At 36.2% G+C, this 14420-nt stretch overlaps 1 protein-coding gene across 1 annotated transcript in view; it reads left to right on the top strand.

Annotated features, from left to right (window-relative positions):
* The window catches only part of TTC33 (tetratricopeptide repeat domain 33), a 34751-nt gene extending 29185 nt beyond the window's left edge, over positions 1-5566 (top strand). Inside the window, exon 5 of the mRNA XM_041747573.1 lies at positions 632-5566. Coding sequence (XP_041603507.1) covers positions 632-985 — 354 coding nt within the window. The 3' untranslated portion in view covers positions 986-5566. The remainder of the gene's footprint in view (positions 1-631) is intronic.
* Positions 5567-14420: the final 8854 nt, after the last annotated feature.

Genomic DNA, 14420 nt, shown 5'->3' with positions numbered 1-14420 from the left:
AAGAAAGTAGAATATGGGAGAGTAATGATGATAAATAAATAAGTAAATAATTTATAAAATAATAAAAATATTTATTTATTTAGATTTTATTCATTTATTCATGAGAGACACATAATGGTTACATCTTCCTGGTGTGAATTGACCCTTTTATCATTCTTTAATGTCCTTTCTTATCTCTTGTGACAGTCAATACACGTTAGCGTTATTTGGATCTAAGCTCTTGTCTTCAAAGGTGGGCATTCTTGGTACCTTCCTGATCATGGTTTAACCAAGAAATCTCTAGATTCTTATGTCTGCTGGTCTGCAGAAGCAGAATAATGCACTTGCCTTATCTTGAACTATAATAGTGTTACCTGTACTTCAATGGATTTGGAGTCCTCAGCAGCAATTTGTCAGGCACTTTCTTTCACACTTTTTTAACTTCTTTTTTTTCATCTTAATCATCATCCAGTGTTTAGGACCCAGCCCTAATTTCTATCCTTAGAATCATTGTGTTTTAAAAAATATATACAAATATATGTATATATATTTTAAGAAGGTAGATAGATATTGTGGATTATATCAATCCACTCATTTTTTTAAAAAAACAAAACAAATTAAAAAACTGATTTTTTTTTTAAATCCCCCCTAGGCAATTCGAAGTTTTCAGGTCGCCCTTCACATCTATCCAATGAACCCTGAAATATGGAAAGAAGACCTTTCTTGGGCAAGAACACTACAGGAGCAGCAGAAGGTAGCACAGAAGATTAAAAAGTGTGAAGCGTCATCAGAAGGAACACATTTCTCACCCAAGTCGATTCCTGACTATGACTTTGAAAGCGATGAGATTGTTGCTGTTTGTGCGGCAATTGCTGAGAAACAGAAGACGGTTCCAGCAAATAAAACAATGGTTATTGTGTCAGCTTCTGGGACTGTAGAGACGGTCACCGAAAAGGAAGACGGTGCTACCCCACCAGATGGCTCTGTTTTTATCAAAGCCCGATGAAGTAGCAGGAATCCTTTGAGTCTGTCTTTTTGATTGCCACTTAAAATTTTAGGCATAGAGATGTTTACTGTGGAGAAACCGAGCAAAACTCCTGTTTGTAAAATGAGTTTTGCAGCTGAGACATATAAAAACTAAAAGGTAGACTTACTGTATAGTGTTTGGACTATGCTTTGATAAGTTAGGATTTCAACCTCTTAAGATTAGAGTTCTGAGTCCAGAGGCTTTTGATTCATAAACTTAATTTAATCCAAAAATATAAGTGGATGCATTTTGAAGACACAACTTGAAAAGTGAATTCTCTAGTAGCGAATAACTTGATGGCCAGTGTTATTAAAATGTTGACTCTGACTTTTGTTTCATGATAAAGGAAGTTGGTGATTTCTTTCCCTGCTTAGAAATATACTGCTCTTACTATTCACCCTTCTGTTTTTCAGGTTGCATTAGAGTAAGTCTGCCACAAAGCTTGAATATTTTTGAGATTCATTTTGTTTCAAAATTGTCATTTGGTTACATGTGGAATCTTTGAAAGTTTGGCTGAAAATGCATGCATGTGTACATTCTAAACATTTTCTGAAGTTTCTCTTAATTCTGTGTATTTTTTGACTTTAAAATTATTATGACAGTGATAGTTGCCCCCTTCAGTATTAGATATGTGAAATACTGATAAATGTCAGAATGACAGTTTTATTTTCTTAGTTGTTAAAGTAGATAGTGTTCCTTACCACAAGTGAGTCATGTTTGAGATGTGCATTTTTAAAAAACGAATGGCTCTTATATATGTGTCATAACAAATTGTACTGCTGCATTGTCCCAGTCAAAAGCAGTATTTTCTCCTTATTTTTAAAATCTTAGAAACTCTGAAAATAACTTATCTTTTGCTTATAACTTTCCGCTTGGAAGTCCTTTTCTAGATAACTTTTTGGGAACTACTCAATTAAATTACAATTACAATTTTAAATAGCTAGATTATATCTTTCTAAAAATAAGAAAGTAGGGATGTTAATGAGTGCCAGTGAGTGCATAACTTAGGCACAATACATAGAACCTAAAACATGACTTATGGTGAAATCCCATGAATAGACAAGGGTATATATAAAGAAATATGTCATTGAAAGCCACAGTCATATTCACAAATCAAAACTGTCATTACTAATGTGAATTATTTTTATACTACATATATTGTAGTACAATTATATAGACTACTGGGTACTGTTACTTCTGAGACTCAGGAAGCTATTATTGCTGGAAGATTAATTTTATCCTTGCTAGAAATGAAAGTAAGCTATTTTAAGGAGTCTTACCTTAACCTGTCGGAGCATGTGAGTAATGTTCTACATTTTTCCGAGATGATCTTTTTTTCCTTTTTAAATTTCTACTTAAATTCTAGTTAGTTGACATGCAGTGTAATACTGGTTTCAGGAGTGGAATTCAGCAGTTCATCACTTACATACAACATCCAGTGCTCATCATATCAAGTGCCCTCCTTAGACGTATCACCCATTTAGCCCGTCCCCTACCTTCTGAGATGATTTAAACATTTTTTCCTGTAGTGGAATGTTTACCTCTTTTTTTCCCCAGAGTATTGTATTTTTCCCCAAATTTACATCAAAAAATTAGCTCTGGTTAGAGAGATTGGTTTTAAAGTAATCTAAAAAACAAATGTTCATTACATTTTATTTTGTTTAATAAAGAATATTCTCCCAAAGTAGATACTTTGGCATCTACAGAAGTGAGCATTCACTCTTTAGTATGTTGTTTTGAGTATTGGGTTTTTGTTTATCATGTAATTTGTGAATAAATATTTTTTCCTGCATTTTAAAGATTTGCCTCTTTGTATTGTTAGCTTTTGAAAAATTAGATTGATTTAATTTCTTTGTTATGTGAAAATAAAATATGTAAAGCACCTTATGATATCTTGCATAGGATGTACTCAGTAAATGTTAGCTATTTCTATGAAGAACTTTAATTAGTTTAGAGATATTTAACCTCAGTTTCCCCTGATTTTAAGAAGGTAGGAAAACTTTCTAATATTTATCTGAAAGTGAGGAGTCACTACTTTTGATATTATAGGACAATGGTTATCAGTTGGAGTTATTTTTGTCATAAAGTCTATGCCTTCACTCTAAAAGAGGCAAGACCCAGGATGGAGGGCATGTAACCACTAGATTCTACTAAGGAACATGTTTGTTCCTTATGTTTATTTTTTTTATTATTTTTTTTTTTTGTTCCTTATGTTTATGCTGTATTGATATTGGTAGGCCAGATTAGTCTCTTTCTTGTTCAGATGTAAGACATAAGGAGGAAGACATAAAATGGAGGGGGAAAAGGAAAAATGAACTGTGAAGAAGGAAGGCATCTCATTTAGACATGCCCCAGAAGATGCTCAGCTAACACTCTTCTACGCATGGAGAGAAAAGTACATATATCATTTTATAAGGATGTGGATACTGCTACACAGACATTTGGTAAGCTTGTTAACTACAATACCAAATACTTCTGAATCTGAAAGAAAAATAGTTGATATTCATGATAGTGATATAATTAAAGATGTTTAATATACCTTCTGAAATAACATTAAACACTGTATTGAATATAATTTGTATTATTCTTATTTGAAAATTGTATGGCATAAACACTCACTAGTCAGAACACCACACATCCAGATCATGCCTGATAATTTGAGAATCCATATATTATTCTCTAGACAGTAGGTTTTTAGATTATAGAGTATTTATCTTAAATGTGCTAACAAATACTACACAAACATTGAAGTCATGCAAGGTATAGATCACAGAACCCAGATCTACTGTAGTTGGGGCCTAGGTACAGAATTTATGGTAGCAGTCTTAGTATAAGGAGCTTTAAATTGATATTATGATAAAACTATAGTGAAGAAAAGAAGTTTTATCAGAGAAAGCTAGAGTTGCCATGATAATAACTGACCACCATAGCCTCAGTTTGAAAATTATGCTTTATGTAATGATGTCAAAAGCTTGTTTCACTGCCTTTCCCAGCAGTAAGAAAATTTTCTCAAAAAATTTTTTCTTAAAAATTTCAGACTTTGTGAGCCAGTAGCCTTTCTAAATTGACTCTGGACCAGCCACTCTGAGCTTTGATTTCATGACAACGTGTATCTACATGAGTTGTGAGTTGACACAAGAACCAGTTCTATGACTATCTTAAAATCAACTGGTATATTAAATATATTTTTTTCCAGAGAGATTTTTATTAAGCCAATGGTGTATACTTTGTAACTGATGACATTTTAGGATTGGGAAAGTAAGTGTTTGGGTTTTTTAAAATCAGTAATAAAATACAGAAATTTGTAAGTGATTGATTCATTACCAGAGTAAATTAAAATGAAGTATGTCACTTTAGTCACTTGCAATTAAATATGCCCACTTGAATGCAAGGGAAGGGGTAGCCCTATGACTGGTATACCATGAATTGTGCCTTAACATGTGTTGGATGTGAACCTGCTGTGTTTGCCAAGGTAGAAAACAGGTTGAGAAATGTTGACATTTTGTTGGGAAGACAAAGGGTAGAGATGGCTTTCTTGCTAGGTGTTTCTTTACACATCCATTAAGCATGGAATCCTGTATAGGAGGACTGCCCATTCCTTGGTGAGCAGATCTGTCTAATTTTGGGTTAGATATTAGGTGGCCATTATTGGTACAAACCTAAATTACATCCTTTAACCTAGACCCTTCAGCAATAAATCTGATATACTAATGTCCACTAGTCTGGCTTGGTCTCTCAAGTGGCTCAGAAGTTAGGAGGGGACAGGAAGTATTATTTCTTGATTTCCTCAAACTCCAACAAAAATAGTGAAAATTATATCTCAAAGTAAGCATGAGATAAATTAAAAAACCAAATTGGGAATTTTTTTCTAGTTTTGTAAGTCATGGAAATTCTATTGGAAATGGATAATATCAATTACAAGACAATATGTAAACATTTGTTCAGAGTACCCAAAAGGATACCCTGAATGTGGAAGATCACAGTATTAACTCTAGATTTAATTAGAAGGAATGACTGTAAAATGAATCATATTTTCTTCCCACTTTGTCAACTTTCTTAAGAGTGTAATTTACATATAATAAAATGCACCCTGTATTATAAATTTACAGTTTGAGGAGTTTTAACAAATGTGAACAACCACACAATCACCATTTCTATCAAGATGTAGAATATTTCCATCGTGCAAAAAAGCCTGTAATGCCCATTTGCAATGAGTTCCCCTCCACCCCAACAACCAGCACTGTTCAACTACTGATGACTTTATGTGATTAAAAATTAGATTTGACTTTTCTAGAATTTCAAATAAATCACAGTATTTACTCAGTGTCTGACACTTTTAGCTCAGCATAATGCTTCAGAAATCCATCCATGTCAAGAGTCATCTTGACAAGACTCGTTGTGTATATCAGCAATATGTTTTATTTTTTATTGCTGAATATTATTATGTTGTACGGTTAAACTACAATTTATAGCTATTCATGTATGTTGATGGACATCTAGGTTGTTGAACATCTAAGTTTTGGTTTCTTATGAATAAAGCTGCTATATGCATATGTTGCAGGTCTGTGTGTGGATATGTGTTTTCATTTCTGTTGGTGAAATACCTGGAGATACGATTGTTGAGTCTTTTTTTTTTTTTTTAAGGATTTTATTTATTTATTCATGGGAGACACAGAGAGGCAGAGACATAGGCAGAGGGAAAAGCAGGCTCCCCATGGGGAGTCCGATATGGGACTCCATCGCTGGACCCCAGGATCACACCCTGAGATGAAGGCAGGAGCTCAGCTGCTGAGCCACCCAGGTGTCCAGGGATTGTTGAGTTTTATGGTAAGTTGTATGTGTGTAACTTTAGGGGAAACTGTGAAACTTTTCCAAAGTATTTGTGCCATTTTGCATTCTGACAAGCAGTGTATTTTTAAAAGTATTCAGTTGCTCCGTATCCTTGTCAATGCTTGATATTGTCATTGTTTTTCATTTTAACCACGTTGGTGGATGGGTAGTATATCTCATTGTTCTAATATGCATAATATACATATGCTGATGTTAAACATTTTTCATATGCTTACTTGACATTTGTATATATTTTGGGACGTACCTCTTCAAATATTTTGCTGATTTTTTTATTTGGGTTAACTAATTGTTGAACTATAAGAACTTTTTCTCTATTCTGGATAAAAACTTTATGAGATATTTGCATTGTAAATATTTTATCCCCATCTGTGGTTTGCATTTTTGTTTTCTTAATGATAACTTTGGAAGAGCAGAATTTTAAAATTTTGATGAAGTCCAATTTATATATATACATACATTATGTTTAAATGTGTGTGTGTATGTATATATATATGATTGTGCTTTCTGTGTGCTGAGAAATCTGCTTACTCCAAGATCAGAAAGATTTTCTATATTTTCTCTATAAATTTTACAGTTTAAGCTTTTATAATTAGTTATGTTTTTTTTTTTTTTTAGTTATGTGATCTATTTGAAGTTAGTTTTTATGTGTAAAGGCCAAGGTTCATTTTTAAAAAAAATTATTTATTTATAATGTCTACACCCAACTTGGGGCTCAAACTCAAAACCCTGAGATCAAGAGTTGCATGCTCTGCTGACTTAGCCAGTCCAATGTCCTGAGGTTCATTTTTTAGTGCCAATTATTGAAGCACTATTTGGTGAAAAAACTGTTCTTTCCTTTAAAATACCTTGCATCTTGAAAATCAGTTCACCATTTCTTTGCAGGTCTGAGTTCTGTATTCTGCTACAATGACCTGTATGTTTATTCTGACACCGATTCCACACTGTCTTAATTTCTGTGGCTTAAAAATTGTAGTCTTAAAAATCAACGTGGTTTTTCCAATTTTACCCTCCCCAGTTGTTTGGCTATTCTACTTTCTTTGCTCTTTCATATACATCTTTTTCTTTAAAAAAAATTTTTTTTGTCCTTACATGTACATTTTAGAATTAACTTGTCTCTATAGACAAGTCTGCTAAGATTTTAATTGGAATTGCATTGGATCTACAAATCAGTTTGGGAAGAATTGCCATCTTAATATCATATCTTTGAATTCATGATTGTGGTGTAACTGTCATTGTTTTAGGTCTTTAATTTCTCTTAATGATGTTTCTTGGTTTTCTGTGAATAGGTCTTGCCCATTTGTTTGTTGCTTATCTCTAAATATTTTATATTTTTTGATGCAATCACAAGGGGTGTTTTTAAAATTTTATTTTCCAATTTGATACTATTACATAGAGATACAATAGATTTTTTGTGTGTGTTGATCTTGTAGCCTGCCACCTTGATACTTCATTTATTAGTTGAATTAGCTTTTTGTAGATTCCTTATAATATTCTATCCATATAAATATGTCATTGTGAATAAAGACAGTTTTTTCTTCTTCCTTTTCAAATTATGCCATTTAGGGATGCCTGGGTGGCTCAGTGTTTGAGCATCTGCCTTTGGCTCAGGGCGTGATCCCAGGGTCCTGGGATTGAGGCCCACATCGGGCTCCACATATGGAGCCTGCTTCTCCTTCTGCCTTTGTCTCTGCCTCTCTCTGTGTGTCTCTCATGAATAAATAAATAAGATCTTTAAAAAAAAATTATGCCTTTTATTTCCATCTCTTGCCTTATTGCACTGGCTAGAACCTCCACTACAATGTTAAATAGAAGCAGTGAGAGTGGACATTCTTGCCTTGTTGGTAGTCTTCTGGTCTTTCACCATTAAGTATGATGGCACCTATAGTGTTGTTGTTGTTTTACTATAGTGTTTTTATACATGTCTTACTAAATTGAGGAAGTTCCAGTTCCCCTGTAATTAAATTTTGTTAAATGTATTTTTTCCATCAGAAGATCTTATAATTTTTCTTTTATCCTGTTTATATGATGAGTTACATATGTTTTTCAAGTGGCAAATCAACTGCATTTCTGGGATAAATCCTATTTAGTCATGCTGAGTTATCCTTTTTAGATCTTTCTTGATTCAAATTGGTAATACTTTATTAAGGATTTTTATGTCTATGTTCACGAGGAATTTGGTCTGTAGTTCTCTTGTAGTTCTTGAATCAGAATAATGCTGACCTCATTTGTAAAAAAGTTGAGTATTTCCATCTACTCTTTTCTCAAAGAGTTTCTGTAGATTTGGTATTTCTTTCAATAACGTTTACTAGAACTAACAAGTAAAGTCACCTGGGCCTAGTGTTTTCTTCTGGGAAGGGTTTTAAATTATAAAATCAGTTTTAAAATAGCTACATTGTAGGTCTTATCAATTATGCCACTTTGAGTGATAGTATGGTTTTATTTAAATTAAGATCCAAAAAAAGTCCATTCTTTGTATCTGTTGATATGTCTCTTAATCTTTTATTTACTTTTTATTTTTATTTTTTAGAAGATTTTATTTATTTATTAGAGAGAGAACATGTAGGAGTGGGGTTGGGGAAAGAGCATATGGAGATGGAGATGCAGAGTCCTTGCTGAGCAGGGAGCCAGACATGGGGCCTGATCCCAGGACCTCAGGATCATGACGTGAGCCAAAGGCAGATGCTTAACTGACTGAGCGACCCAAGAGCCCCTCTTAAACTTTTATCATATAGGTTCCCCTTCCTTTTTTTCCTTGCAGTTTATTTTTCAAGGAACAGAATCATTTGTCCTTAAGAATTTTCTACATTTTGTGCTTTGTTTATTGCATCCCACCTAATGTCATTAATGTTCCTTTATATTTACATTTCCTATCAATTTACCAGAATTGTTCAATTTTGGGGCAAGAATACATTATAGGTGTCTTTGGGTCCTTAGACCAGAAGTAAAATATTTCTGATGTCTCTATAGTATCAGTAGCCATGGACTATCATTGCCTAGATCTGTTATTTTACATGCATCTAAAAAGTGTTGTTAATTGTTAGTCTTTTCGTGCTAGAAAACTTTTTTTTTTTAATATGTAATGCTCCCCACACAGGCAAATGGCCATTCAGCTTTCTTTTTTTTTTTCTTTCTTTTCTTTTTTTTTTTTTTTTAAGATTTTATTTATTTATTCATGAGAGACACACACAAAAGCAGAGACATAGGCAGAGAGAGAGAGAGAGAGAGAGAGGCAGGCTCCATGCAGGGAGCCCAGTGTGGGACGTGATCCCGGGACTCCAGGATTACTCCCTGGGCCGAAGGCAGGCACTCAACCACTGAGCCACCCACGCATCCCTAGAAAACTTCTTTTAAAAAAAACCCAAACTTCCCCTCATCAACTATTTTATGACCTTGGGAAACAATTTATGTAGTAAAGGTAGTCTATTTAGTGGAGGCTTTGTTCTTTCCCTTTATTTAGCACTTTTCAAAATTTTATTTTATTTTATTTTATTTATTTTTTTTTACTTTTCAAAATTTTATACCTCACTAACAGTGTATGAGAATCTTGAAAGCATACTTGGTATTTTCAGACTATAACATTTTTACAAATTGGATTGGTGTCTATCATTGCTGTGGGGTGTCCCAATTGAGTTAGGGGCCTATGGCATGGGTGGTGAAAGAAGTGTATTGAGTACACTGCCAGGAAGCAGCCAGCAGGACAGCAAAGAAGAGACAGTGTCCTGGGCCATGGCGGTGAGGGGCCACCTATATACAGCCAGGTGAGGGCCATGGGGGTTGTGCAGAACTTCCTCTTTTTTTGGTAACCTTAGGAACTGTGTCTGGTTGTAAAGAGCCTGTTGGTCAGTGAGGGTCTACAACTTCATGAGTCTGATGGTGTCAGCGTGGTGGTCACTGTGGGCCCTTTTGCCTTGCTTATTTCTGCTGCTCCAGCCTGTTGCCTAAAAGCAGCCTCTCTAGTTGTGATTTCATTTTTAGAAATTTATGACATGAACTTGATTTTGTGCTATAGATGAGTTGATTTAGCTCTCTTACATTCCCCTGATATATTTATGACTCCTGCCTCCATTCCCAGTAAAATAGATTATAATTTTGGCTTCAATCTATGTTCATGATTTAATAGACTAGGTAATTATTACAAGTAGTTAGTGTCATCTCGTATATATTAGTTTACCTTTTTTGTACTTTGTTTCTCTTGGAGTAAATAATTGCTTTTGTTGTTCTGTAGCTTTATATATATATTACTAATTTTTCCCTTGACTATCTAATAGAAATGTAATACTACTGTCAGTATTACCAAACATTAAGTAGTCTGTCAAATTTTTTTGTGGGTGGGAGCAGCAAAACAAAGCTTATTGAGTGATAATACAAAGCTCCCAAAGAGGGAGGAGACCTGAGAGGGTTGCCCTGTCAAACTTTTTTTTTTAACTTTAGAGAGATTCTAGAGCCCCTCTCCTGCCTCAGTCTGGTTGCACATCCTCTTGGTTGGCTACAGAGCTTTTGCCTTGAGCTCTTGCTTTCAGAATGCTCTTTGCATCTTCCTTGCATTGAATCTTGTTTCAACCCTTCTCAAAAGGAAATAATGACCTAATTGTTCAGATTTAGTGCATGGACTTGCCATGGTTAACAGGTTTTTTTGGACATGGGAATATTTGATGTACTCTTCTTTTATCTCCCAAGCTGTGATGGATGACCTAGAAAGGTAAGGATAAGATAATGAATGAATGGTAGAGACATTGATGTTGATATAAGGCTAAGAGGCCCTAGCTATCCTTTTTTTTCCAAAATGCTACCAGCCTTCAACTAAAGCCCCAGGTGTGACCCAAGACAGCACCATGCCAAACAACAGGGTCAAATGTTCTCTTTTGCTGTGAGGCTGTTTCTCTCTGATTCCATTTCTTGTGTACCTGGAGAGCCACCTTGCGATCGTATTGGAGCAGCTCAGATTCACATTTGAAGGTGGTGGGGAGAGCAGTGGAAGAGAGCACACTTCCCAGTTTGTTTTGTTCTGAAGCTATTACAAGGACAGGTTCACTGCCATCTGAAAGGAGATCATTACTATTGAACCTTTCATAAGTTGAAATGGTGTCAAGTAAAGAAGCAATTACCATTAATTTATATGGAAAAAATTTTGAGTTTTCTCAAACTCCCAAAATAACCTCTCTTAGACTTTATATATATATATAAAGTTTTTTTTTTTTTTTTTTTGGAAAAAAATCCACTTGACTGGGTCACACCCAGCTGTAAACATGTCACCATGAGAGCCCCACTCCAATCCCCAGGCCACACAGTCAGCAGGGATGAAATGACTGGGGTGCAGGGGGTGGGTCACCTGGGTAGGCGCCAAGCAAGGCAGCGGGCAGGCAAATGCAGCAGGCTCTGTGGTTCCGGGAGGAAGCCCCGGGGAGAGTGGGGACAGGGCGGGAGAGAGGGCCCAAGCTGCCAGGACGCTCAGAGCCAGGGCCCTAAGGGACCAGATGGCTTAGGAAGCCTCTTCCCGAAGGCTCCCCACTAGGGCCCCTTATATATATATATAAATATATCTTTGGACACATTTTGCCAAAGAATGCACACAAGAACTCCAGATAAAGCAAAGATACTCACAGACATGGTTCAAGCTCTGGCGGCTTGGTGGTGAGATGCTGAGCATGGGTCCTGGGGCAGGCTTGTGAGCCACCATCATTGCTCAGGGTTACGCGCCTCTATAACGGCTCAAGACAAAACCAATGCTGAGTGCTATTTTTGCTTTTCACCCTTTTTGGCAAAAGCCAAGATCTTCTTTGGATTTCTTTTGGTTAGTGAAAACAGATACTAATGTAGGTGTTTTGTAGAAGCAAAGTGATGTAATTCAAACTCTGGGAAAGTGAAGAGTGCCTATAGTTTAGGGAAAATGTCTCATATCATGCAGATAGCTCTGCATTAAATTTAAGGCCAAAGGCATAGCTTACAGTAACTATTACTATGCCTTGGTTTTCCCATGCTTTTGTGTTTGTGAGCCCAGTAAGAAACTCATGGAGAGGGTAGCTGTACTTTGGGAAAGGACTTTTATATTCCATGGTTTTCTCATCAAGGTACTACTTTAATGGCTGTACCAATCTCACAGTCTTCCCTAACACACTTGACTTGTTGGTTAGATTGTCTTAAAGACTATGAGTTGGAGTTAAGATTATCTTTCTGTCTGCTGTGTCCTATCGGGACCAGGTAGAGTTTAACACCAGCCAGTGAGAAAACCAGAACTTTCTTTCATTGACAGTTTGAAGCTCTAGATGTTTGGGAACAAGTTTCCTGCAACAAACTGTCTTCATATAACATAGCTGGTACGTTTTATAGATAGATGTGGAATGGATGACAAACACTGCTGAAGTTTTTCTTCCTTGGCTGTTCTTTTAATAAACCAGACTCAGGGATGCCTGGGTGGCTCAGTGGTTGAGCGTCTGCCTTTGGCTCAGGTCGTGATCCTGGGGTCCTGGGATCTAGTCCCGCATTGGGCTCCCTGCAAGGAGCCTTTCGCCCTCTGCCTATGTCTCTGCATCTCTCTCATCTTATCTCATGAATAAATAAAATCTAAAAAAAAAAAAAAAAAAAAAGCCAGAATCAACAATCAAAAGCCATTGTCATGGACTTAATTATATATATCTCCTTGGAATTTATATGGTAAAGCCCTCTCCCTGACCCCATGTAACTGTAGTTGGAAGTAGGGTCTTTGAGGAGATAATTCAGGTTAAGCAAAGTCATAAGGGTTGGCCTTAATCTAGTATGAGTAGTGTCTTTATAAGAAAAGAGACATCAGGGAAGCAGATACACAGAGAGGAGGCCATGTGACAGTAGAGCTAGAAAATGCCCATGTCAAGGCAAGGAGAGAGGCCTTAGGATATAAGCCAAGCCTTGTCGGCACCTTGATCTTAGACCTCCGGCCTCCAGAACTGTGAGAAAATAGATTTCTGCTTGAAGCCACATAGTCTGTGGTATTTTGTTATGGTAGCCCTAACAAACTAACATGGACATATAACCCAATTTAAAAATGCACAAAGGGGATCCCTGGGTGGCACAGCGGTTTGGCGCCTGCCTTTGGCCCAGGGCGCGATCCTGGAGACCCGGGATCGAATCCCACATCAGGCTCCCGGTGCATGGAGCCTGCTTCTTCCTCCGCCTGTGCCTCTGCCTCTCTCTCTCTCTCTGTGACTATCATAAAAAAAAAAAAAAAATAAAATTAAAAATAAAATAAAATAAAAATGCACAAAGGGTTTGGGGCACATGGGTGGCTCAGTGGTTGAGTGACTGCCTTCGGCTCAGGTTGTGATGCCAGGGTCCTGAGACCGATTCCCTCATCGGGCTCCCCACAGGGGAGCCTGCTTCTCCTTCTGCTTCTCCTTCTGATAAATAAAATCTTAAAAAAATAAAAATAAAAGATAAAAATGCACAAAGGATTAGAATAGACATTTCTCTAGAGAAAATATACAAATGGTCAGTAAGCATGAACAAAGATTCTCAATATCATTGGTCACTAGGGAAATGCAAATCAAAATCACAGTGAGGTACTACTTCATATCCATTAGAATGGCTATAACCAAAAAAGACAGTAAAACATATTGACGAGGATATGGAGAAACCGAAACTCTTGTACGTTGCTGGTGGGAATGTAAAATGGTGGAAGGCACTTGGGAAAAGTTTGGCAGTTCCTCAAAAAATTAAACATAGTTAACATGACCCAGCAATTTTATTCCCAAGTATATAGAGAACTGAAAACATGTTCACATAAAAACTTGTACAAATGCTACTATCAGAAATACAGAAATATTTTTTAAAAAGGAAATACATAAGTATTATTTAGCCATAAAAAGGAAATGAAGCACTGATTCATGCTACAACATGGATGAACCTTGAAAATATTATGCTAAGTGAAAAAAGCCTGATATTGAAGGCCACATATTGTAGGATTCCATTTATGTCCAGAAGAGGAGAATCCATAAAGTGGTTTTCAGGTGTTAAGGAGAAGGGAGAATGTGGAGTGACTGCGGACGGCCAGGTATATGGCTGCATTCTGTGAACATACTAAATAGGAGGCAAACTTTATAGTATCTGGATTTTATTTTAATTAAATAAGCCAGAATCCGTATTCTGGATGGTGAACCTGAAGTGATGTATGAGTGAGACTATGCTTTGAGTAGGAGTAATGTTAACTTGTGAATGAGGCTTTGTTTTTCCTCCATTAACACAGGTGATATAAAGTATATGCAGTTTATTATATCTGTATTTCACTTATATACAAATCCAGGGATTCTCATTGCCCGTATACATGGGAGAAAAATGAAAGCCTCTTTCACAGGTAAAATATTCTCTGAAAATGTTGTTTCTTAGGCATCGGTTAGCCTGGTAAAATAGAGCATCTCAGGCTCGGGCCAGAAGCTCCTTTTCTAAGCTGCCTCTATCTCAACCGAGAATCACTGTGTCTTCAGGTCTGTAAAGATGCTAGTCCTGTTTTTCTGACATCATCCAAAGAGATCTTTAAAAACTTGCAAATGGCCAATCACAACCTCATTCCCGGGGATTACTCTGAATGTGTCCT

This window comes from Vulpes lagopus, chromosome 3, assembly GCF_018345385.1.
Source record: "Vulpes lagopus strain Blue_001 chromosome 3, ASM1834538v1, whole genome shotgun sequence".
In the NCBI taxonomy this organism is placed as follows: domain Eukaryota; kingdom Metazoa; phylum Chordata; class Mammalia; order Carnivora; family Canidae; genus Vulpes; species Vulpes lagopus.
This window is presented reverse-complemented; position numbering and strand designations above follow the sequence as displayed.